A 27,113-nucleotide genomic window follows, 5' to 3' on the forward strand; every position below is an offset into this window, starting at 1 on the left:
GGAAAAGTCCTGAAATTCAAAGTTCTCTTCTGAATAGAGAACCATAGGATTGACTTTAGTAAATGAGATGAGTATCTGTGCCATCCATGTAGTGGCCATTCAGTGAGCGCAGGGGCTCTAGGCATACACTGCCCTGGCTCTGACAATTACTTGCTGTGTGGTGTCGAGTAGGTTGCATGCTTTCTCTAAGCCCCCATCCATTTGTAACATGAGGTTGATGTATTTACCTTGTAGAGTTTGGGTGTAGGAGAAGCATAATAATGAATATAAAGTGCTTAGTATATTACCTGGCCTGAAGTAGAACTCAGTGAATGATATTTTTGGTATCATTAATATAGCCTTCTGTATTAATAATTTTCTGAATAAACTCAGTTCAAGTACCAAACCCCTTCCTGAGACACTTGTAGATCTTGGCTGAGAGCAGTGCCTCCTCTCTTTTGGATGAAACTCAGTGTAGGAAAAATAATAGATTTTATAGGCCATATTTTGTTTTTCCATTTAAATTGAAAATAGGTTTGCATCCCATAAAATTTAAATTGCTGTTCTAATGAGAAGGTTGTCAGTGAGGAAATTACCACTGTTAACCTCTAAAATAATATTTAGACACAGACTCAGCACACTGGAAGTAGCTTTCTAATACTTCATCCTTTGCATTTGTGTATTGCTTTAGAGTTCAGAAAGTGAGGTCATATGCCTCATACTCTCACATCCTCAATAATCCATCCAGATTTTACATGTAGGAAAATAGGACTAAAGAGTTGAAGTGACATGTCACAAAGGCCATATAAGGGCAGGCAACAGAGGTATCTATAACAAGTTCAATCCATTTACGTAACATTTACTGAATGTCTGTTATGTGCCAGGTGCTATGCTAGGCACTGGGGACACTGAGATGAGCAAGATACCTTTTTTTCCCTGCCGAGATCACTCTCTTCCACGGTAACAGGATTTTCTGCCCAGGTTAGGCAGGGAAGGAACTATACGACTCCTGAGTAGTTTCAGTTCTACCAGTTTGTCGGAAGGTCCAGCTGCCTTCTAATTGTTTCTGGATCTGGATGCTTCAGACCATTTGAGGCGCTGGCCCAGCCCTGCAAGGAAGTGGTATTGTTGCTTCTATGGGATGTTGACTGCTGTATCCAGCTAATGTGCACAGGCTCCTCTCTTCTCAAGTAGCTTCCCTAAAAGGGATGCCCTACCTCCTCCAGCCCTCTGCCTTGTTCATCACTGTAGATCAGGGTTCTCACCTTAGGCACTTGGCATTTTGGGCCAGGTAATTCTCTGTTTTGGGGCTGTGCTGTACATTGCAGGATGTTGAGCAGCATCCTGGCCTCTACTCACTAAATGGCAGTAGTTCACCAACTCCTCCTTCCCTGCTTCAAGTCATGACTACCACAAATGTTTTTGGATATTGCCAGATGACGCCTTGGGAGGGGGCTGCAAAATTGTCTCTAGTTGAGAACCATAGTTCTTGGTGTTTTGGTACTGAGGTTAAGACTGAGGTTTTACTTTATTGACTCTGCTTTTACCAATAAGTTTGAGTTTTGAATTACAGAATGTAATACAACCAAAACACTGAATATAGAATATAGAATATAAAAATGTAAGAATATAGAATAAAAAACCATTGATCTATAGCTTTAAAACAGAGTTTTTGTTAATTTCAAAACAATACCCTTTAATTGTACCTTGAAAGGGCAAACAGAACTTGGAAGAAAAGCAGTTGAGATGAAACCATTTTCAAATCAGTACCAAGTTTACAGTGTTTAGCTAACAGTGAACAAGAGGTATCCATAGTGTTTTATGGACAAGAGGTATCCATAGTTTTATCCATAGTGTTTTATGGACAAGAGGTATCCATAGGCTCGATTCCTATGATGATATATTTGTCAGAAAATAGATGCAACACCCAATCATCTGGCTTACCTAGAGTACCTCTGCTTTTAAGCAGGCTCTGTTGGGAAGGTGAGGCAGAGATGTGTGACAAAACAAAGAAAGCAATCTAAGTGATGAAAAATTTCATAGTTAAACGTTGGGAGCAAAAGCCTTTGGAGCTGTAGGTTAAGGTGACTTTCTTTACACTAACTTGTTTCAATTGGTGTGGCTCAGTTGCTTTTCTAGCAATGTTGTAATACTTAGGTAATACAATTGGTGGCCCAACTATACTAAATGCATAAGAAAGTAAAATGAAAGAATCTATAAAGAAATAGGGTTCCACTGTGGCACATGTATACCTGTGTAACAAACGTGCATGTTCTGCACACGTATCCCAGAACTTAAAAAATAAAGAAATAGGATTTGTTTTATTGACTATTTCTGTGACAGATCTTTTGCATCTGGTATTCAGAGACAAGCTTGAGTGAGGAAAGCATTGCTTCTTAATTTAATTGGCATTTTTAAGATTTAGTGTTGGCAGGATGTTTAGAAATGTTGCAAAATACAAAATATTTTCATATTTTTGATCCAGGAATATAGATTGGGATTTCGCTGAGCCTGCTTTTTATACAGCATGGTGAAAATGCTTCTTCCTTGCTTTGGTATCTTGCATCTTCTAGAGCAGGTGAAAAAAAAATGACTGTCTTGGAAGAAAATGCTTCCAGTCAAGGAATAGCTAATACTGTAGAGGATCGAGAAGTTTTTCTTGAACCAGAGAAATCGAATTTAGAAGCGCACTGTCAGAAGAAACATAATCAACTGTGAGCAATATCACTGTTTTTAACTTCAGTTTCTTTTTTTCAGAATGAGTTTTGTGTATCTGCTCAATACGAAGGAAGAGAATAAATTCGGAAAATATAAGTTTTGCCATTTTTTTCTTACTCTTGGATTTTTGTTTACTTCTTTGTAAATGGGGAAAAAACTTAAAAGATACTAGATGTCTTAGAGTTATATAGCTTCATTTGAAAATGATAGTTGGCAACACTAAAAATAAAATTGTTTGGTAAATTTATAAATTTGTGTTAATATACCAAACTAGGTTGAAATTACTTCTTTGAGTTTTAGTAAATAGTTTCCTAGTCCTAAACAAGCAAAGTGACTTTAGATTTTGTTTAGTACTTTATAATATAAGTGAAAATTTTAGAATTCTTTTTTTTGGAGTGGGGAGGAAATTAAAACTTTGTAGCTTCCCTAAGAAATTTATCTATCTGATTGGCTAATAGGTTGGAGTGAAATTAGAGAAGCGTGAAAACCAAAGTAAGTGTGCAGAGTTTTGTTTTTGACTGGAGCTGATGAGTTCTCTTGTGTTTTACTCTTTTTACAGTGAAACCAGCAGTGTGTGTAGCAGCAGTGACACTGGGCTCTTTACCAATGATGAAGGGCGACAAGGTAATGTTGATCCCAGCTTTGGGACATTGGTTCCGTGTTGATGGAAAGATTTGAATAATCATAGGAGTGACTCATGGAGACTATGGTGACTGTAGCAGTGGTTCTCAAACTTGAAGGCATGTGAGAGCCATCTGGGGAACTGTTAAAACCGCAGAGCCCTGAGCTCTCCCAGAAATCAAATAGGTCTAGAGTTGGCCCCTGGAATTTTTCTGCATTTTTCACAAGTACCTGAAGTGATTTTTATGCAGGTAGATCAGACATTGGGAATCGCTGGTCTAGGTAGTCAGTGTCAAGCCTGGGACGTTGCCAAGTTTCTTTTTATTAGAATCAAGAAATAGCCTCATGTGTTACTGTCTTTTTTTAGATGTTAAGACATTCTTATTTTCATATAGAGAAAATTTTGTCACTTTTATAGACTTACTTATTAATGATTATAGTGTAGGTGAATATATTATATAGAACATCATCTTCCTCAAAGTAAAACTCCTAGAGTATGTAGAGTCCTGTGAATAAGGCTGGTATGTGTTAATTACCAGGTCTTTATTTTACTACCTAAACACTAATTTAAATCTTTGTCTAGATATCAGGATATTTTATAAAATGTTTGTCCTCTAGACTTGTGTGGGGCCACATGCCAATAAAATTTTTATATGGCCTTTTTGGACTGTGGTTTTCTTAATCAAATAAGGGACTTAGGATTTCTAAAGTCTTTTCTACCTCCCAAATCCAAAAATTTTTCTCCATCGGTTAAGCAATTAAAGGACAGGTGGCTACATTGATCCAGATAGGCTCCCCAGTAACTGAAGGGATTTTGGGACTGTGAGACTTAGCGTTCAATTCCTGATTTTTGGAGAGGGAGTGTGGGGACAGCATCTTGTTCATGCCTCAAGAGTTGTTCAACTCCTCCTGGAGTTGTTGAGCTTCCTACTATAATGGAGGCTGTTGTGAGTACATTTCTGTCTTTTAGGTTCTGAGGGAGTTACGTGTCATTAGTGATTATGTGTGTGTGTGTACAGGTAGGCTCTAACTAGAGTTTTGATTTTATTATCTCATACCAGGAAAGTCTGGTGTCTTTCCATGAATGAGTTATATATACTATTCAGAGTTACCAATATTTGTTCTTTTTCTTTGCTTTTCTGTAGTGCTAAGAATATCAAAATACACCTCTTAAGGTTATGATGCATGATTATACAGAGATGGAAGAAAGTGTGGACTTGTTACAGCAGATTAAGTTTTAGGGTCTTTGGAAAGCCTTTTCACTGATAAGGATGCCTTCGTTTATTAAGAAAGATTATAGAATATTCTGTAGACCCAGCTTTCTTGTCTTTCTCTGCCTCAGCTTCATACATTCTGGTGACGTTGCTGCTTAATGTTCTTAACATAAAGCTATAGATTCCTTGCCTCTGTGCCTTTGTTTATGCTGGTCTTTCTGCCTGATATCTATCTTCCTTGAATGGCTGGTCATCTGTCAAGACACAGTTCTCCTTTTGCCCCTGCAGGGGCATATTTATGGGCTATATCAGTGGGTCTTCTTGGTTTCAATTTCTTGTTGAGGTTGGCCTGTAGGAGGCATCAGCAGAAGACTGAAGGGAGGGAAGTGAGTGATTTTGGATGTATTAGTCAAGTTTTTATTGTGGTAAGGCTGCTTAACAGCCCCCAAATTTTAGTGCTCATCACAGTTTACCACACTCATTTATTACGATGGGCTGTGGGTTGCCTATGGTTCCACTGATCTTGCCTGGGCTTCGCTGGTCTTCAGGCTTCAAGTTAGGTTTACATCTATTCAGTGTATTTTATTTTAGGACCTAGGCGGAAGGAGCAATGGTGATAGGCAGCATGGACTTCTTATGGCAGAGGATGTAAATGCCAGGTGACCCAGGCTAGACCACATGTACAGATTTAAAGCCTTTGCTTGAATTATGTCTGTTAATTTTTTACTACGTAAAGCAGATCCTATGACCAAGCCCAGTGTCAGTAGGATGAGGAAGTGCGCTCTTCCTAAAAGGGAGGGTACTGTGGAATCCAGTGGCAAAGAGCAAAAGGCATGGATGAATGATTGTATTATAGAGAAGACTTGGAAATGCTATTGCAGTCTACCACATTAGATTATGGCTTTCCCTGGCACCCTTTCTGTTGTATTGCTGATTGGCAGTGGTGTGTTCCTCTGCTGAAGGCCACCATTCTTGTTTGGCAGCCTTCTCTTCTAACCGCAGTTCTCTGGGCTCTGATAACCATTCTTTCCCTTGCCAATCCAGGTGTAGGAATAGTAAAGGCCTCCTGCTGTACTGGCTCACCTGATGTGCTTCCCCATCCCTTGTCGGGTTCCTTGTTAGTACTGTCTCCACCTTTGTGAATAGTCACTTCATTAAATCTCTGCGATGACCTCATTTCAATGTGCTATGTGTTTGCTGAGGGGGTTCTGGCCAATAGCCCTTTCTCCTTTGTGCTCTCTGGCTCCTTGTATTATTCTTACTATTTTTATACTACTCACTAGATTATGTTATTGTTTCTAGGTACGTGTCTTTTCCCTTGAAACTTTTCAAGGCAGGACTTATGTGTAACCACAGTATCTAGCACGTTCCTGGCATATAGTGAATGCTTAATAAATAATGATTGAAAATCCAGGGAAAACTCTCCTTTTTCCCCCCCCAAACAAAATCGTACATAGATTCTCAGATTACAAAACAACTAAGCCTATTGGGTTAAAGCAAAATTCTGGAGGAGCCAGAGGTCAGGAGTCTGATCCACCCAGCCTTGCTTATTCCCTGGCAGCACTTTTTTTTTTTTTTGAGACAGAGTCTTTCTCTGTCGCCCAGGCTGGAGTGCAGTGGCACTATTTCAGCTCACCTGGGTTCAAGCGATTCTCCTGTCTTAGCCTCCTGAGTAGTTGTGACTACAGGCGCCTGCCAGCACACCTGGCTAATTTTTGTATTTTTAGTAGAGATAGTTTCACCTTGTTGGTCAGGCTGGTCTTGAACTCCTGACCTCTGGTGATCCACCTGCCATGGCCTCCCAAAGTTCTGGGATTACAGGTATGAGCTATCGTGCCCAGCTCCTGCCAGTGCTCTTTTAAGGAGCTCCTTTATCAGGCATCTTAGTGAACCCAGGTTGAAGACTACTGGTCTATGTGATCTCACAATGTTTCTTCTAGTTCCGTGAGTCCCTTTTTATGTTATTAAGAATCTTGAATGAATGCTTGAGAACCAAAAAAATTTCATTATAGTCAGCCATTTGTCATCAGAAAACATGGCCTAATTAAATATGCTATTTCAATAAATGGCCTAAAGAATGCTTATGAATAAGGGAAGAATTAATATATTGAAGTATAGAGAAACTAATTATTGTACACTAATTACTGTCTTCAGTTCATCCATGTATCTGGTTTGGTGAGATGCTTTTAGAGTTGTGGTTCTCAAAACGTGGTCCCCAGGCCAGCTTAGCATCATGAAGGAACTTGTAAGAAATACACATTTTTGGTCTGCTCAGTCCAGAATCAGAAACTCTGGAGGAGGGACTCAGTGTTTTAACGAACCCTCCTGGTGCTTCTGATACATGCTCAAAGTTGAGAACTGCTGTATCGGAGAGCTGTGTGTGATGTGTTTTTATAAGGAAACACTTCGAGTAACTTCCTTAGTGGCAATATCTGCTGCTTTTCACCAGAATGCAGTTTTCATTGCCCATTTTGGAGATCACCACAGTGATTTAAGAGTTATCCTGGGTGTTAATGAACCATGAATCTCATACTTTGTGTGATTGACATGTTTTGAGCAACTTCTCTGGAATCCAGAGTACGTTAGAGAATGACTGCATTGTGAACTCTTTAGATATTCTTGTAATAATTTCCTTCACCTTTGCTGTTTTGAAAGGGGTATGGTGTCGCTGACATAAAATTATCTGTCTTATTCTTTGTTGGCAGGAAAAAACTCTTGTAGAAACTGAGATACTGTCGTTGTAGCCAGTAGAAAGAAGTTTGTACCAACAGTCTGGATATATGGATCTAGTTGTGACTTTGCTATAAATTAACAATATGGCTTTGGGAAATGGTATGATTTATTGAAAAGCCTCTGGGAATTACATTATTTGTTTCTGTGGTTATTTTTTTTCTCCCCAGTAGCTTGGGTTGCTAGTCTCAAGATGATTTTCTGTCCCATTAATGAGATATCAAGAAAAAATGAAGTATGGACATACATTGTTTATTCACCTTTTAGGCGAAAGGAAAATATAGCAAGAAATCCCTCAGGAATAGCGAGCTTTGAATTGAGAAACATTTATGGACTTTGAATCCTCAAGTTTATTTATACCACTGAGAATGGTACAGGGGAGGCAGTTTACTTTTGTAGTAAAGATCTCAGGCTTTTGAGTTAGTCTGACTTTGGGTTCAGATCCTGGCTTCATTGTTTACTCAACTGACCTTTACTTCTCTAGGCTTTAGTTGCCTTGTTTGTAAGTTGGAGTTAGTGTAGGGCTTGGAAGAGATGACATATTTACAGATTTTTAGCATGGATGCTGGTAGGTTGTAAGGGCTTAGTAAGTGATAGCTTCATCTATTTATTTTTTACTATTAAAGCAGTCCAGAGTAACACACTATGACATTTATGTGAAACCAGGTTTATGTTGCAGTTTTCATTGTAATATGAATCAAGAAGGACCAGAACAATTTTTGTGTGTGTGCTTTATTTAAAAGTGTAATCAGCCTGTAATTCCAGCACTTCGGGAGGTTGAGGTGGGAGGATTGCTTGAGCCCAGGAGTTCAAGAATAGTGTGGGCAACATAAGGAGGCCCAGTTTCTACAAAGAATTGAAAAAAAAAAAGGCTGGGTGTGGTGGCTCAAGTTGAGGTGACTCAAGTTGTGGTGGATCAGTTGAGGTAAGGAGTTCAAGATCAGCCTGGCCAACATGGCGAAACCCCATCTCTACTAAAAAATACAAAAATTGACTGGGCATGGTGGTGGGCACCTCTAATGCCAGCTAATTAGGAGGCTGAGATAGGGAGAATTGCTTGAATCTGGGAGTGGAGGTGGGAGTTGCAGTGAGTGGAGATCGCACCACTGCACTCTGACCTGGCCAACAGAGCAAGACTCCATCTCAAAAAAAAAAAAAAAAATTAGCCAGGCATAGAGGCATGAGCCTGGGGTCTCAGCCACTTCGAAGGCTGAGGTGGGAGGATTGCCTGAGCATGTGATTGCACCACTGCATTTCAGCCTGGGTGACAGAGCAAGACCCTGTCTCAAAAAGGAAAAAAAAAAGGATGATCAAAACTATCGCACTAAGAAATCATCCCTCCCATTTGTTTTTCTCAGACCTTGTTTAAAATTGTAGCTTATGGTATGATCTCTTTACTTTAGGTGATGATGAGCAGAGTGATTGGTTCTATGAAGGAGAATGTGTCCCAGGATTCACTGTCCCTAATCTTCTGCCCAAGTGGGCTCCTGATCATTGCTCTGAAGTAGAAAGAATGGATTCTGGATTGGATAAATTTTCAGATTCCACATTCCTTTTACCTTCTCGGCCAGCTCAAAGAGGTGAGTTCTGAGGAGACCAAGAACTTGATGCTTTTATGGTTCTCTTTGGGCAGAGCAATCATCCCATAGCAAGCATACGCATGCCTTCAGGCACTTCAAGCACACATTAACTATCTGCATTGTGGAGCAAGCTCAAGGATTTTCTTGGAGATTCGGAGTAAGTCTCAAAGCTTAAGGTTCTCTCCATTCCTTCCTAAACTAATCCATGGAGACTCTTGGGACATATATTAGCAGGACATTCCCTCAGCTTGTCATTGCCATTTGTGCCAGATTTAGGGAGCTTAGAGTCATATGACAGCTGCTTTGAAACTGATAGGTTATTGAGTATCAGATATTGGAAGAGAACAGACTTCAGTAAGAACATTCGCATACATATTTTTATTTTCAGTAAGAGTATTCACATATAATAGTGTTTTAAAAATGGATGCTTTTAAAATAATTTAAGTAGTTTTATTTTAATGACCCTATTATTGGGGACTTTAACACAAAGATGTTTCATTTTCCCTTTGCATTTTCTTCAGTTATGATGTACAGAGTGAGTGGAAAGAACCTAAGACAGAGAGATGAAAATGTGGTGTTAATACTCTGGTACTGTCTACCAAGCTCTGTGACAGTCACTTCATTTTCTTGGGATGTCAGGGTCATCACTTAAGATACGTGACATTGGACTAAACCATTTCTTTTAGCGCTATAAATTTATGATTCTAGGGTTCCCCGTAACTCCGTAATCAACCAGTTAATCAGTTACTAGTAATTTGTTGAACATCTGTTGGTGATCAGAATCACACTGTGAGATGTAAACTTGTATTATGTAGGCTTTTGTCATGGTGAATTTGGGCGGTTGAAAGGCCATCTCACAGCAGTTGGTTCTTGGTAAAGACTGGCTGAGGCACACATTGCTTTACTGAACATTTCGATGAACATTTCTAGACATTTTTAATGGCTCACTTAAAATATACACAAATAAGCAAGAATAGTAAGAAGAAACTTAAAATGGCCTGTAATCTCATATCGAGAGACAATGTCCTTAATAACATATTGGTGTGGATTCCTCCGGTTGTTCTTACCTTGTGTAGAACACATGTGGCAGTGAGAAAATTTGGGTTATCTGATGCATGCTATTTTCCCCGTGCTGTCATGAATTAGAATGTTTTTGGCATAGAAACTAAGATTTAATTTAAAATTAAACATTGTTAGTAGTACCTTATATTTGTGTGGTGTTTCCAGTTTATAAAGTCCCTTCTACTTGCTATTTCATTGGGTCTTTAAAATAGCCCAGTAAGGTAGGACTGAGTGATTGTCCCCCTTATAGATGGAGGATGCCTAGGTCAAAGGTAAATGGCATGCCTGTGATCGTACTGCTAGTGACAAAGACATGGGAATAATAAATCCTTGGCAGATAGCTCTGTGATACTAGTTTAAAGGTCAGTCTAGTAAGATCCTGGGGGTAAAGCCTTCAGTGTACTAGAAACATAGGATTGCTTATGGATTTTCTGCATTCAGTATCTGAAGCCTTCCTTCTTTTTTTAGGGTACCATGCTCGCTTGAATCGTCTGCCTGGAGCTGCCGCTCGATGCCTCAGAAAGGGGCGAAGAAGGCTGGTTGGGAAGGTGATACCTCTCACAGTTTACTGGGCTCAGTGGGGAGATAATATACCCTATTAACAATCAGAGGTGCTACAGAACTCTCTGACGTTAATGGAGCCAAGTGGAATGTGTTGGGAGTTTGCAAGAGTGAACATTATATAGAATGTGAACGGATATACAAATAAAATATGAAACGTAATTCATACAGAAGTTCTGACAAAGAAAACACTGTCATTACAGTGTCTTTTGCCTATAGACTTACAAGCCTTATCTGTAAGTCTATTAATAACTTTTTATTAATGTTATGTTATTATTGTGTAAGTTAAAATACTCTTGGCTTCTTTATGACTCCTCTTGAATTCATGAATGCATCTTTGTTCTTTCCTAACTTTGGTCTTTCATCCTAGAATTCATTAAAAAAAAAAAAAATCTGTTACTGAGTTTCAAGAGCCCCTCTGACCATGAGGGAGAACTGTCTGCTGTTTATTCAGTTCTGCCTTCGCCAGGGATGGTGCTAGGCACTCAGCTCATTTAATTCTTCCAGCAACCTTGTAGAAAAGGTGCAAGCCCCCTTTAGCAGGTGAGGAAAACTTAGGTTCAAAGAAGTTAAGGAATGTCTTATGTTACCCAGATAGGAGTGGCAGAAAAGAGATTTGAACCCAGATCTACTTTTATCTTTTTAAATTTTTGTTTATTTCATTTTATTTTTTACTCTGCTTTGAGATTGAGAAATTAAGACAGGGGCTCATCCTCAGTCAGAGAAGATGGTAGTGGGCAAAGAATAAGGAAGGGAGAGGCATTGAGAGCATTTTGTTTGTTCACTTGGTAAGCATTTAGAATGCTAGGTGGTGCACTGTGTGCCACAGTCTGGCTACCCTTAAGGGGGTGCTACTGTTTTATCATCTCATCAGGGAGCAGTTTTCTCAAGTTTTAGACATGCAAAAGAAATGAGGGTGTTTATTTCCAGACAAGCTCAAAATTCTTATTTCTTCTTATTTTTAAATTTAAGTCCAATTTTTTTTTTTTTTGAGACGGAATCTCACCTTGTTGCCTAGACTGGAGTGTAGTGGCATAATCTTGGCTCACTGTAACTTCTGCCTCCCAGGTTCAAGTGATTCTCTTGCCTCAGCCTACTGAATAATTGGGATTGCAGGCACCCACCACCACGCCTGGCTAATTTTTGTATTTTTAGTAGAGACTGGGTTTCACCATGTTGCCGAGGCTGGTCTCGAACTCCTGACCTCAGGCAATCTGCTGGCCCTGGCTTCCCAAAGTGCTGGGATCACAGGCATGAGCTACCGTGCCTGACCTCAAGTTCAGATCTTGAATTAGAAAGACATTTGATTGTTGGAAGACTGATACCTTTCGGATTACTCATTTTATAGACAGAATGATGCTTTTGCTATTCCAGGAGCTTATTGTTAAGAGGATAGCTAGCAGAATAGCAGTCATGGGGCCGGGGAAGGAGAGGGTTTTACTTTGTATTGTTTAGGCTTGACAGATAATGTTCCCCCTGCCACCTATGTTACTTTTTTTCAGCTTTTATAAAATGAGAGCCTTCTACTTCCATGCAGGCAAGCCACTCCAGGTCTATTGGACGTGCCTCTAATAATTTCAAATGAATAGGATAATATTTACTTGTTTCATTCATCTTCATCACCTTAAAGGGATATTTATCATTTCTAGCAGAGGTCACCACTCTACCCCCCTTCTACCCCCTCCCCCATCTCTCTTCTGCTTTTCTAAATTGTAATCATAAATAATGAGTTTCATTCACAGCTCCCTGCCAGCGAGCTGCTAATTACACAAAGTACTGCTTGTAATTTACACAGTAATAAACTGTAAATTTAAACATTACGGCACTTTAAGTTAATAATTTTTCTGCTGTAACAAATAGCTCATTTTTCACCCATCTTTTCCCTTGGCCCCCCTACCATTTTCTGTGTCTGTGATCAGTAGGCCTAGCCATAAGGGATGCAGAATATGAAGAATACAGTATATGAAAACTTCTCGTTTAACTCCACTCCTGCCCAGACTCTGGCCTAAGATTCATTTTTCTATAGCCAGTTGTTCTCCTGAAATGTGTAGCCTGATGTTTAGGACAGTCCACACATATAGATAAATACAGATAATAACATTTGTCCAGACACAAATGTGTTTGAAGAACAGCCTTGACGTTCTTGACATTAGTGCCTGTGACTTGTGTTCTGTCAGCACAACTGTTACTGAGATGTGTGTTGGTATGCCTTCCCAGGTGCCATGGTAGATAAGCACTGTGAATGTACTCAAGTTAAATGAAGAGTGAATGGTCATTTTTCCATTTTTTGGAAATGGTTGTTTTCTGAATTGTTTGTGGTGTTATGGGTAAGCTTTTACACTATAATCTTGAGAACCCTGAATTTAGGAATCAATTTTATACAAAATTCTATTTTTATTTCATGAGATGACATTTGAGGGACAAAGTACAGAGTAACAATTTTTGCAAGTCACAAAAGTCCTCTGATGTATTTATATTTAGTCAGCAGATATTTACATTTTACCAGTGAGGATTTGGTTATGTCCCAGGATGAAGGCTGTTGGAACTATAATCACATAGCTCTAGGGAGCTTGGTGTGCCGGGCTTGTTAACAATTGGCTACTGTTGTATTTTCTAAAACAGTATTTTTACTCCTCTATAAGTCAGTAGTTCCAGGATGTATATTACTTACTATATTAAAACACCATATATGGTGAATGATATTTATAAAAACTTCTGGATCACTAGAGAACAATAAATTAGGATAACATGTAATACTTTTAAGATAGATTCCAATAAAAAGAAACATAGTTGCTGCTTTATTTTAAGATTCGCTTTTGACATGTGCCTTTTCAGATTGCCTTGGCTGGCACAGTTATGGGAAAGATTGAGCTAGGTGACATATTGTGCTTTATGTTTGTTTCTGTGGTTGGTTGTTACTCTTGTCTGCTTTTGTCCTTTTAGGAGACCAGCATAAACACTTTGGGTACTGAGAGGATAAACCATATCACTAGTGACCCTCGGCAGAAAGAGTAAGTGCTTATGTATTTACTGGCTGTGCTAGTTTCTCCTTGGAGGAGGAGGTAGAGGGGAGTCTTATGGAGCAATTTAGAAATCAGGCTTCAGAGCTAAAAGAGATCTTAAAGATTTGTACTTTATAACAGTTAAAGATGGCAACATCCTAAACCTGTGACAGTGATATTCTTTTTTTTCTAGACTAGTTTCATTGTATTGTTTTTTTATACCTACAGATGCTGTATTTAGTAGCCTCCAGTAAGGATGCTTATTTTAGACTAGTTTTTCTGTCTCTCAATTTTTTTTCCAAAATGCATCATTGCCTCTATCCTCCTATATTCTCTTCCCATTTTTAGACCTTTTTATAGGGAAATATCTTTTCTTTTTTTTCTATTTTCTTTTTGTTGAGACAGGGTCTGGCTGTGTCACCCAGGCTGGAGTACATTGGCACCATTATGGCTCACTGCAACCTCTGCCTCCTAGGTTCAAGCGATCCTCCCGCTTTGGCCTCCTGAGTAGTTGGGAATACAAGTGTGTGCCACTGTGCCTGGCTAGTTTTTGTATTTTTTGTAGAGACAGCGTTTTGCCATGTTGTCCAAGCTGGTCTTGAACTCCTGGGCTCAAGCAGTCTGTGCACCTTGGCCTCCCAAAGTGTTGGAATTATAGGTGTGAGCCACTGTGCCTAACCTGTAGAATATCTTTTTGTCCTAATTACTGTGGTGAGTGCTGTAGGAAGGCTGTATGTAGCCACAGGAAAATAATTCTGCCACTTCTTGTGACAGTCTTGTCCCCTAACATGGTTGGTTTTTTTCATATATCCTGTATGCATCATGCTCAGTACCCAGTTACGATCCTTTACACATCCAGCCTGGGGTAATTTTAACATACAAAGTACAAGTGTGGGTGTGGTTTATGCCCTTGTTGAGTTGAGGCTCCTGTTGTCAGGCACAGCTGAGAGGGTATTGGTGTCACACAGTAGTCTTGGATTTATTTCCATTGTCCAGTCTTTTACATTCCATTGCAAGACTTTTTCCTTTGAAGAGGTTTTTTTTTAGCAAAGTGTCCACATACGTTTAATCTCTTTCTCCTCCGATTACATCTTTTCTCCATTCCCTTCTTTGTCTTCATTATTCCAACATCTTATCTTCTCCTTTCTGTATTTTTCCTACCACTTCTTTTATTGTTTTCTTTCCTGTTATTCTCTCCCTCTCTTTAGTTTCTGGTTACCATCAGCTGGGAAAAGAGAACGAAATCAGGTAAGATCATTTTTCTTTGTCATCTTTATTTTATCATTTGGTTTCCTTTTCTTTAGAAAGAATAAAGCATTGGCTTCTGATTTTCCTCACATTTCTGCTTGTACACATGAGGTAAGGTTTCCTCTTTCTCATTATTTTGATTTTCTTGGAGAATGGTTTTCTAAGAGTATCCAGTACTTACTGGTAAACACTGCAGCTAATTCCTTTTTAGGTTCAACTGTGATCATTAGTTTCTTGTAGCATATATTTCATAGGAATCCTGTTTTTATTTTAGTTTTGAACTTTGCAGTATGAATGCAGAATGAATCTCATTTGCGTATGGTTTAGTTCAACATCAGAATCCTGCGTTGAGAAGTACTATGTTGAAGCCTAATCCCATTGAAGCAGAAGGTAGAGCTTCTTTGGATGAAGTGGGGTCAAAGCCTTAGAGCAGTGGTCCCCAACCTTGATGGCACTAGGGACCAGTTTTGTGGAAGGTAGTTTTTCCATGGACCCAGGTCGGGAGCCTGGTGAGGGGGGTGGTTTTGGGATGATTCAAATGCATTACATTTATTGTGCCCTTTATTTCTATTATTATTACATTGTAATAAATGATGAAATACTTACACAACTCACTACCATGTAGAATCAGTGGGAGCCCTGGGCTTGTTTTCTTGCAACTAGACAGTCCATCTCGGGGTGATGGGAAACAGTGACAGATCACCAAGCATTAGGGTCTTGTAAGGAGCATGCAACCTAGATCCCTCACATGTACAGGTCACAGTAGGGTTTGTACCTCTATAAGAATCTAATGTGGCTGCTGATCTGACATGAGGCAGAGCTCAGGCAGTAATGCCAACGATGGTGAGTGGCTGCTTGCTGGCAGCTTACTTCGTGCGGCCCTGGGGTTGGGGACCCCTGCCTTAGAACCTTTTCTTCTTAGTCTCTTCCCTAGCTACCCCCGTGAGGGGGCCATTGGCATATTTAGGCCTATGTAGAAGGCTCACAATTTAAAAATTAACTTCAGTGGTTATCGATATATTTCTTTATATGTAAAGTTTTGTGATTTATTTGGAAGATTGCTTTCTCTTGGTGATTAGTCGTAAAATAGATGAACACTGACACGTAAAATGTGTGTTGCTATTGGGGTTTTCTTTTGGAAACAGAAACTCGCTTTCTTGCCTAGATTGGGGTGTAGTGGTGTGACCTCGGCTCACTGCAACCTCCGCCTAGGAGGTTCAAGCAGTTCTCCTGCCTCCCAAATAGCTGGGACTACAGGCTTGCCCTGCTAATTTCTTGTATTTTAATAGAGAAGGGATTTCATCATGTTGCCTGGGCTGGTCTCGAACTCCTGAGCTCAGGCAATCTGCCCGCCTTGGCCTCCAAAAGTGCTAGGATTACAGGCGTGAGCCACATGCCCAGCTGTTTTTTTTTTTTTTAAATGACTTAGTAGCTTATTGAGTTGATACACATTTTAGACTTGGAATCTTGATTATGAATTTGCTGTTTTGAAATGAACTAGAGTGGTAGAAGATATAACTGGTGTATGTGTATGAGATGATTTTAGATGACATATGGACACACAATTTTTAAGTTATGTATTATGTGCATTAGGAAAAAATGTAATTATATCAAACTTGTTATTTCATGGAAATATAGTAAGGACAAGGCTGTGCAAAAATAATTGATATGAGGAAAAATAATAAGCAGTAGTACAGGTTGTAGGCAGGTAAGGAAAGTCATGAAGGTGGTATGTGAGAGATTGCAGTTTGGGGAGTGTTAAGCTAGAGCACTAATCATGTCTGCGTTAGAGGATCTAAAGGCAGAAGGGGACCTGTGGCAGTTACCTGGTCCAGATGTGTTATTTGCAGATGATGAATTGGATATCTATAAGATTCAGACTATTTGCCCAAAGTCATACAGCTAGCAGAACCAAGATTGGAACCTCTGTGGCAGATCGAATAGTTGCTTAGTTTATATTCTCATAAAATACGTTTGAGGGCACTATTTCACTTAGCCCTCATAATAACCCTGTGAAATAGGTAAGACAGGCTGGGAGTGGTGGCTCATGCCTGTAATCCCAGCACTTTGGAAGGCTGAGGTAGGTGGATCACCTGAGGTCAGGGGTTTGAGACGAGGCTGGCCAACATGGAGAAACCCCATCACTACTAAAAAAGCAATAACAAAAAAAATTAGCTGGCCATGGTGATGGGCGCCTGTAATCCCAGCTACTTGAAAGGCTGAGGCAGGAGAATTGCTTAAACCTGGGAGGCGGAAGTTGCAGTGAGCCAAGATCGCGCCACTGCACTCCAGCCTGGGCGATGGAGCACTACTCTGTCTCCAAAAAAAAGCATAGGTAATACAAATAGTGATATATTCATTTAACAGATGAGGATAGTAAAGCTCAGAGGTTATATGGTTTTTAACACTCAGTATCTTAGTGGTAGATTGGAACTAAAAGGTGTTCTAATTCTTAGTCTAGTTCATTTTCCACTATAATATGCTGCTGTTGTGCCAACCAGTTATTCTTGGAATCATTTGCCAGGGTAAGGAAATGAAAAGGTAATTTCATGGTAATCTTGGAAACAAGGGCTGATACACAGTTAATAATCATCAGGTATAAGTTCTTGTTATATCACTTGGAAAATACTGTCTTCTGCCATTTAAGTGACTATTGTATATTAGAAGTTTTTGAAAAATTGTTGTTTAACAAGGAATAGTTTTTTGTTTTTTTTGAGGTGTGCTAGATCAGGTTTGGTAGATTCACAGGCACACTATTAAATATGTGTGACTTTACTGAACAGTGTCTGCATTTGATATGACAAAAGAGTTGGTCAAAGCAGAAAAGTAATCAGAGCGTAGGTTACCCTTTAGGATCAGGTCTGTTTCCTGTAAGCCTTACTAAAATAGTCTTATTCATTCCTGCAGTTCAATCCTCTGTCTCCCCTTTACTCCCTGGATGTTCTTGCCGATGCTTCTCACCGAAGGTGTTCACCAGCACACTGCTCTGCCAGGTAATTGTCTTTTAGTAGCTGTTATTTTCTTCTGGACAATACTATATTCCTTTCTATAACACCTCAAATTATAAAGTCTGTTTGTGTACAGTATCCAGTTTGATCCTGACAACAATCCTTTGAGGTGAAAAGATGTTTTACAGATGTAGAAACTGAGGCAGAGCAGTGAAGTATCTTTCCTGTGGTTGCAAGGCTAGTATGTGATTAAGTCTCATAGTGAACTTTGACCTAAGTCTTCTAGTTCATATTTCATTTTATTTCTGCTGCTAAAAGCCCCATCTTCAAAGAACATTATTAATGTTCCTTGGCATGACCTGCAAAACCCTGCATAATCTGACTTTTCCCTACATGTACAGCCTCCTTCCGTATAATTTTCTCCCTCTGTGGGTGAGAGATCCAGCGGTACCAGGGAGCTCTGTTTTGTTCTTCAAAAACAGCGGCAGTCCTTTGCTGCCTCTGAACCTTTCCACTTCTTCCCTTTGCCTGGAAAACTGTCTTTGAGTTGCTGCTTGTGTCAGCTAAGTTGCCACCTCCTCAAGGAGGACCACTCAGACCATCTTCTCTAAGGGGCCACCTCCAGCACTTCCTGCTTATTATCTGTTTTTTTCCTTTATGGCTCTATCACAGTCTGTAATGAATTTGCTTATTAGTTTATTTTAGTGGGGTTTGGTTTTTCTTTTGCTCTTTTGTTTCCACTTTATCCCCCAGTCTCTCCCACTAGAATATAAGCTTCAAAGGACTGGGATGTGGTCCTGTTACCTGATAACTCCTTAATACCTAAAACAGTATCTGAGACTTGTTAGAATGACTCCTTACAAATATCAATTCTTTTAGGTGACATGGGAAGTAAATGCAGTTTTAATAGTAGCTTCCGTTCCAGGGCTGTTATGCAGAAAAGAATAGCTAATAGGCTGAACCCCAGAAGTTTTATTATTTCTGGTTGCACAAAGAATTTCTTTCCAAGGTTCTGATAATTCTTTTTTATTCCTAATAAGTTCCTAAATGGTTGTGTTCATAGATTTTTGAGGTGTAGGCTGTACTAAGTTACTCTTTCATGGATACAGTTAGAACTTCTACTGTGGGCTATAATAATAAATTTTGCACCATAACCTACTGCCAGATCTTTCTACTGAAGAAGCAGTATTTTCTGTATGAATGTCTTTTGAAAAGAGACCATCACAAATGGTGTTATTAAGAATGCCTGAACTGTAACACAGTGAGACCTTGTTTCTACAAAAAAATTTTTTAAAAAATCAGTTGTGTCTGGTGATGCACACCTGTAGTCTCAGCTACTTGGGAGGCTGAGGTGGGAGGATTGCTTGAGCTCAGGAAGTCAAGGCTGCGGTGAGCTGTGATGATGCCACTGCACTCCAGCCTGGGTGACAGAGTGAGATCCTTTCTCTTAAAAAAAAAGTGCGGAAAATTGGAGAATGATATAAACTACTAGTAGTAAGGAAGGCCTTTCCTTCAGTAGCATGATGTTTATTCATCATTAATTCATTCAACGTTTGCTGGCACCCTAATGTGAGCCAGCCTCTTTGTTTAGATACTGCCCTCAAGGAGCTTACATTCTCATGGGGAAGTCAGGTATGGAAGTTGACAATTGCAATAAAGGTTTGAAAAAGCACAGAGGAAGGCCCCCTAACTTCGAGGCTCAGGGAGATCTTTTTAGAGGTGGTTGTGCTCAAGCTGTCATGGAAGACAACAAGATTTTAATTCATAGGAAAATAGTCCTTCAGCTTTTTGTCTATGTATATACTACTTGGGAAAATTATTTGAGTAGCATCATATCATGTCAGAATGCTGAAAGTGGATTACTTTCCCTCCTCTCTTTACCTCTGCTACCTAGAGCTGTGCTGTGCTGAGATCAGTATTCGTACTTTTGTCAGGTTTCTTTTTTCCTTAAAAGCCTTATCCTGTGGCTGGACTAGGCATCAGCTTCTTGTTTCTTTGTGTATCTCCTTATCCGTATCACTGTCTTCACTCTCTTGCCTGGCGGTGTTTATGGCTAAACTTGGAAACATAAGGAATTCTCAACTGTGCTTCTGGTATACTCAGCTCTAGAGTAATATTTCTTACTGCTTTGGACCATTACTAAAAGCAAAGGAGAGAGAATGTGGACAATAATATATCGTGTTTGATGTATTACTTACTTCTAGATGTCATACCTAAGGCAGTAGATACCAAGTGGGTTGCATACATGAACGTTCTTTGGGAAAGGGGAAGAAAATTTTTAAACTTATATTTATTTATAGCTGATCCTTAAACAATTTTTTTGTTTTAAATTATACATATGTGTCTAGTAGCACATATTTATATTTTATGTATATGTACTACATATATAATGTTTTTTTCAGATTTTTTACTCATGAGGGTGCATATCAGTAAAGCTTGGCAACCACTGCTTCATGGGAAATGATCAGCACAAGTGATTTCTGTGCAGCTTTTAGAAAATGTGAATGATGACATACTGAGCTCTCAGGGCAACTGGTCACTCCTTTGGAATAGTGGTCTTCCTCCCTAGCAAGTTGTTAGTGAGGAAGGAACTGTCTAGCTCCAGTGTGACAGCCTAATGAGACTGGATTCAGAACTAGGTAGTAGGCTTTGCAGAGAATGGATCATTTAGCAAAAGCTGGGCACCAAGGAGGAGTGGAAAGGAGTAGTGGTGGCAGGGAAGAGGCAGGTGAATGACTGTACTAAAAACTGTTTCGAATGGAAATTATATCTTTTTCTTGTCCCATTTTATTTGTAGTAGGGAAAAATTTTTTTCAAAGCATCTGGGCAGCATTGGAAATTTCACATGCATCATTAACATGGTGTGTGTGCGCGCGCGTGTGTGTGTGGTGACTGTGTTATCATTAGTGGTATAATTTTATTTTGCAAAGAGAGAAATGTTTCCTGTTTTATCACAGCTTTCCCCGAGGAGGGCTGGTGTATTAATTTGCTGTATTGCCTCCTGGCTGTTCCCAGGCTGTTTTTCCTCTTCATCATGGAATTTTTAATGGCCCTACTGCCTCTTGGGAAGCATGTGAGGAAGAGTTCCTCAGGGAGTTCTTCCCTTTTTTCACATGCCTATAATTACTCTCCTTTAAGAGCACAAAGAGTTTGATAATCATGCCTGAACTATGAAGGTTCCCTCCTGTCAGGTTACTGAGCTGAGGCTGTTTTTTGCCTGGACACTGCCAATTCCATTCTCCCAAGCAAAAGCGAGGGCTTTTCAATGGTTTCCTCCCTGCTAGAACCACATAGCCCTCTAGTTCTCAGAATTGGTGGGTTGGTGGGGTGGGGTGGGGTAGGGGCATAGTAAGAGTGGTGCATGACCTCAAGATCCTTTCTTGTTTAGTATTTCATTGCTATAAACAAATAAATAATTGGACCATAATCTTAAAATAACACTTTATTGATGTATCATTTTAATACAGCCCAGATGGCAGGTGCAGTGGATGAGAGGGAGAGTTTTGTGGTCTTTGTACTATCTAATAGATTTTGTGGATTTCAGGAATACCACTCTACAAATAGTTAACTTGGTGGTTTTCAACCCTGGCTGCATGTTGGAATCACCTAAGAAGCTTTAAGAAAATATATCCATGCTGGGCCCCACTTCCAGAGATTCTGATTTAATTGGTCTGGGGTGAGGCCTAGACATTGGCATTATTTTAAAGCTCCCTAGTGATTAATATGCAGCCAGAGTTAAGAACTGTTGTCCTAAATGCATAAGATTTTGTGACTGGTGCTTTGTAATTTGCTTAACAGGGACTCCCATTTCATAATTGGCACGAACTCTGTACTTTGTTATAGTATGCACCATTCCTATGATAGGTAGACGTCTGGTCTTGTCTTAGCTTTGGAGAACCTACTGCAGGTAAGGAAGAGTATAGTGTTTGCACAGTGCCCAGCGTGTGGTTCTTAATAAATGGGTGAGGGTAGAGTTTTGTCAGGTGGATGTATGGATAGTTGGATAGTTGGTTGGGCTTGTAGATGAAATCCATAAACCAGCTGTTTTGGTTTGGTTGTTTTGGTTGCTTGTTTTGGGATTTGCTGTTAAAGTTGTAATACTTGAATTGATACTGGTGTTAAGAATTGCTGCTGCTCAAACAGCAGATGGTGTGGTTGGTGTCTGGTAGAGGCAGCGGTATTGTTAAGGGCACAGTCACACACTTGTAATTAGAAGACTAGTGCTGCAAGCAGTTTTTCCTAGAATGAGAGATTTGTTCATTTTGAAGGATAGTTTTTCTTACTATTATTACCAAAGAAAATGATAGCTAGAATTTATTAGTTGCTGTATACAGGTCAGTTGCATCGGTGTGATGCATAAGTCAGCAGTTGCAGTTTTTGAGTGCCAAAACTTTTCATGGCATCGCTTTAATTTTCTCCAACTCAGAAGGAAAGGTCAACTTTTAGTGACCTTTATTTTGGACGATAATTTGGTCACACATTATCATTTAAATTTATTCTTTCGTTAAGCTCTAAAATAGCAAAGCATGGATATCTTCTTTTCATATAGGTCAGCTTCCTTTGTAAGTAAAGTGTTTTTTCTTTGAGAAATCTTACTTTTAATTGCAGTAAGGATGGCAGATAGCAGCCTGGTGTGCAAATATTTTATATGTTTCTTAATGAATGAATGAAAAGTCTCATAGCTTCTACTTTCTTTTATAGTCCATTGGCATAGGTAGTAGGAGATTAAGAGCATGGATATTACTGTCAGAAAAACCTGGGTGAGAATCCTGGCTTTACCCAGGCAAATGACTTAATCTTCCCATACCTCAATTTCTACCTTTCAAATGGAAATATCAATACTCTTTAAATTGGATGAGTGGGGATCAGAATGAAATAATATATGTAAATATTTAGCATCTTGGTAACCAATATTATTTTTGTTATGTAATGACTGCCCTACCCTGTCTTAGGATAATTGCAATTTTAAAAACTGAGTTGGCTTCCGGAGTCATTTGCTAATTAGATGAATACAGATTCTTGAGGTGCTTGAATGGCCTCAAATGAACTACAAGAGGAGGTATTTGGACAGTGTTGGGGTTAAAATAAAAAAAGAGAAAGAGAGACCTTCCTGCCCATTAGAGAGTTGAAATAGGATAGGCTGAGCTCATTTGTAATTCATTTTATCTGTTCACAAACGTTATGATCTGCATATCAGAGTTGTGTGCCCAGCTGGCTGTGCCACTTGACAAGGAGTTTCAAAGAGCAAGAAGAAGACTCACTTCATGCTATTAATTTTGACCTTTGGAGCCATAATAAACAGCCTGAGGTTTTACCTCAGGGCTTGGGGGAAGAACCTTTTATTAGTCCTGTATCTGCTGAGAATGCTGTGAAGTACAGTGGTGCTTTGTCACCTCTTTAGATGCCTCAGTTTTGGCCATGTGTGAAGCAATGTTTCTGCTGTACTATTGTCTGTCAGGCTGCCTGGGCCTGTTGGAGCTGCCCATTGTATAGTACACAGTTCTTGAATCTTTTGTCCTCTGTTGGAGGGTCTCATTGACCGTGGCTCTCAGCTGGCTGGCATCTGACTGCCTAAGTGGAATGTTGAAAGCATTTTTTCTCTTCTCTTTTTACATTGTAAAATACTCATCTTTCCAACTGATGTGAAATGATTCGGCTCTTATGGGTGGCATGAAACAGCTTCATGATATGCCTACGTTAGACCAGCTAAGGGACTTAGATTAGGGAGAATTTTCAGGTGCCAGTGAGCAGTTTGTCACAGACTACTGAGGGTTAGATGTAAGTGAAAACCATGAGTGGAATTGCTAGGATTGCTTCCTGTTAGATAAGCCTCCTCAGTTTCCTATGATAATTGTGAAGTGGTTTTTTTCTTTCTAGCTGCCCCTAGTGCCATAGGCCTAGATCTTTTCCCAGGTGCAAGTCTGTGAAAATATTTCCCCTTCTGACTGCTTAATAAATGTCAGTAAACCCTAAAGGTAAAATCACATGTGAGAAAGGAGTCTCACATTTAATCTAGGGATTAAATCCCTAGGTTTAATCCTCCTTTTTCTCTTTTTGCCCTAGCACTTTACTTGTTCTCTGATTACAACTCAGTGTCTCGGAATATTAATTCTTTCTTTAAGAATTGGCCTTCCTACTATGTTGTGAGCTCCTGGGGACAGGACCTCAGCTCAGTCATCTTGTATCTCCCTCTGCACATCCAGCATGGTATTTTACACAGGGTAGGCCTCCATAAATTTTTGTTAAAAATAATTGAAGTGAATAGATTTGTAATTAAGGAAAATAATTGGAATATATGATATATATGACCTTTGGTCCCTAGAAACATCACATTTTTTTCTGGTATTGCTTGTTTGTGTTAGAGAAAAAGTATAGAACACAAAGACCCTTTTACATTGAATTTTATTAACTTTTTAATTTTTAATTTTTGTGGGTATATAGTAGGTGTATATATTTATGGTGTACATGACATTTTGATACAGGCATGCAATGCATAATAATCACATCATGGAGAATGGGGTATCCATCCCCTCAAGCATTTATCCTTTGTGTTACAAACAAACCAATTTTACTTTTTTACTTTAAAATGTACAGTTAGATTATTATTGACTATAGCTACCCTGTTGTGCTATCAAATAGTAGATCTTATTCATTCTTTCCTTTTTTTCATACATGCTAACCATCCCCATTCCCCACCACCCTCACTACCCTTCCTAGCATCTGGTAACCATCCTTCTACTCTCTATCTCCATTAGTTCAATTGTTCTGATTTTTAGATCCCACAAATAAGTGAGAACATGTGATTTTTGTCTTTCTGTGCCTGGTCTATTTTACTTAATATAATTATCTCAGTTTCCATCCATGTTGTTGCAAGTAGCAGGGTCTCATTCTTTTTTGGCTGAATAGTACTGCATTGCGTATATGCACCACATTTTCTGTATCCATTCATCAGCTGATGGATACTTAGGTTGTTTCCAAATTTTGGCTATTGTGAACAGGGCTGCAGCAAACATGGGAGTGCAGATATGTCTTTGATAGACTGATTTCCTTTCTTTTGGGTATTTACCCAGTAGTGAGATTGCTGGATCATATCGTTCCTCTATTTTTAGTTTTTCGAGGACCCTCCAAACTGTTGTTCTTCATAGTGGTTGTACTGATTTACATTCCCACTAACAGTGTATGAGGGTTACCTTTTCACCACATCCTTGCCAGCATTATTAGTTGTATTTTGGATATAAGCCATTTTAACTGGGATGAGATGGTATCTCATTGTAGCTTTGATTTGCATTTCTCTGATGATCAGTGATGTTGAATAGCATGTCTTCTATTGAGAAGTATCTGTTCAAATCTTTTGCCCATTTTTTTATTGGATTATTAGATTTTTTTTTTCTATAGAGTTGTTTGAGCTCCTTATATGTTTTAATTATTAACGCTTTGTCAAGTGGGTAGTTTGCAGATACTTTCCTATTCTGTGGGTTATCTCTTCACTTTGTTGATTGTTTCCTTTGCTGTGCAGAAGGTTTTTAACTTGATGTGATCCCATTTGTCCATTTTTGCCTTAGTTGCTGTGATTGCGGGGTATTACTCAAGAAATTTTTGCCCAGACCAATGTCCTGGAGATTTTTCCCAATGCTTTCTTGTAGTAGTTTCATAGTTTGAGATTTCAGATTTAAGTCTTTGATCTACTTCGATTTGATTTTTTTATGTGGTGAGAGATAGGGGTCTAGTTTTATTCTTCTGCATATGGATATCCAGTTTTCCCTGCACGATTTGTTGAAGAGACTGTCTTTTCCCCAGAGTATGTTCTTGGCACCTTTGTTGAAAATGAGTTCACTCTACAGGTATGGATTTGTTTCTGGGTTCTCTATTCTGTTCCATTGGTTTGTGTGTCTATTTTTATGACAGTACAATGCTATTTTGGTTACTATAGCTCTCCAGTAAAATTTGAAGCTAGGTAATGTGATCCCTCTAGTTTTGCTCTATTTGTTTAGGATAGCTTTGGCTAATCAGGGTCTCCTGTGATTCCATATAAATTTTAGGATTCTTTTTTTTATTTCTGTGAAGGATGTCATTGGTATTTTGATAGGGAATGCATTGAATCTGTAGATTGGTTTGGGTAGTATAGACATTTTAACAATATTGATTCTTTTAATCCATGGACATGGAATATCTTTCCAGTTTTTTGGTGTCTTCAATTTCTTTCATCCATGTTTTATACTTTTCATTATAGAGATCTTTTACTTTAATTCCTAGATATTTAATTTTATTTGTGGCTACTATAATTGGGGTTAATTTTTTAAATTTCTTTTCAGATTGTTTCCTCTTGGCATATAGAAATGCTGCTGATTTTTGTGTGTTGATTTTGTATCTTGCAACTTTACTGAACTTGTTTATCAGTTCTAATAGTTTTGTGGGAGAGACTTTAGGTTTTTCCAAATGTAAGTTCATATGATCTCCAAACAAGGATACTTGGACTTCTTCCTTTTCGGTTTGATGCCCTTTCTTTCTTTCTCATGTCTGATTACTCTAGGTAGGACTTCCAGTCCTAAATTAAATAACAGTGGTGAAGGTGGGCATCCTTATCATGTTCCAGATCTTAGAAGAGAGGCTTTCAGTTTTTCCCATTCAGTATGATACTAGCTGTAGTCCTGTTGTTTATGGCTTTTATTATGTTGAGGTGTGTTCCTTCTATACCCAGTTTTTTGAGGATTTTTACTCCATATAAAAAAATGAACTTTTCATTGACTTTAAAAATGAGTGATTTTTGAAGGTGAACTATTCCTTAAACTAGCTTGCCATTTGCAGACAGACTGTTTTCTCTCTTTAGGAGTGACTCTAAACATCTTTTTTCCAAATCTAAAGCAGTCACTTCAGTTATTTTTTTTTTAATGCCAACACTGGTTCTATTAAACATGCATGTATTTCTCAAAGTATTTTTTTTTTTCCTAAAAGTACATTCCTGCCCCAAGGACATAGTGATCTGCCCAGTTTCCTAAGTAACACTGCAGTTTTAACAACTCACCTGATCTTTGAATTACCTGCAGTAAAACAGAAAGTAGAAACGTGTTTACGCGTGGATAGAAAGAATCCTCTTTCCATTAATTGTTAATCTTCACCTTCAAACTTGTGATAAGAATTTTGTACTTTTTCTGAGGTAAGAATTTTTTAAAAGTGTATTTTTTGCTTCTAGTGCTTTTTCCAACTCTGCCCTGGCAAATGCCACCACATTGGGGAAACTATGATACTCTTAGGGGAAGTACGGATCCCACGCTTAAACTATGAAAGAAGCACATGCGCCAGGTTTCACTGGCCTGAGAGAAGATTGTCCCTGAGGCCCTGATCAGATGAAACAGAAAGTGTAGCCTGTCTTTTCTCTAACTGTATATATATGGGGAGCAGTATTTTTATCTAAATTTATATTCCTTTAATCATTCTATTATTCTTTAGGTT

General features: G+C 38.9%; 1 protein-coding gene across 5 annotated transcripts in view; it reads left to right on the plus strand.

Moving 5' to 3' along the window:
* Positions 1-27,113, plus strand: part of GPATCH2L (G-patch domain containing 2 like) — a 55,553-nt gene that overhangs the window by 11,167 nt on the left and 17,273 nt on the right. For 2 of the 5 annotated variants that reach the window (XR_004730034.3, XM_002754141.7), the window contains exons 3-8: positions 3,257-3,321; positions 8,666-8,842; positions 10,373-10,452; positions 13,409-13,476; positions 14,676-14,715; positions 17,623-17,708. Coding sequence is in view for 3 of the 5 variants with exons in the window: in XM_002754141.7 (XP_002754187.2) it covers positions 3,257-3,321; positions 8,666-8,842; positions 10,373-10,452; positions 13,409-13,476; positions 14,676-14,715; positions 17,623-17,708 (516 nt within the window). In the remaining 2 variants the exon portion in view is untranslated. Of the gene's footprint in view, positions 1-3,256; positions 3,322-8,665; positions 8,843-10,372; positions 10,453-13,408; positions 13,477-14,675; positions 14,827-17,622; positions 17,709-27,113 lie in introns of all 5 variants that reach the window. The other 3 variants (XR_001914050.4, XM_009006367.5, XM_078335499.1) reach the window with 2 other exon arrangements.

This window comes from Callithrix jacchus, chromosome 8, assembly GCF_049354715.1.
Source record: "Callithrix jacchus isolate 240 chromosome 8, calJac240_pri, whole genome shotgun sequence".
In the NCBI taxonomy this organism is placed as follows: domain Eukaryota; kingdom Metazoa; phylum Chordata; class Mammalia; order Primates; family Cebidae; genus Callithrix; species Callithrix jacchus.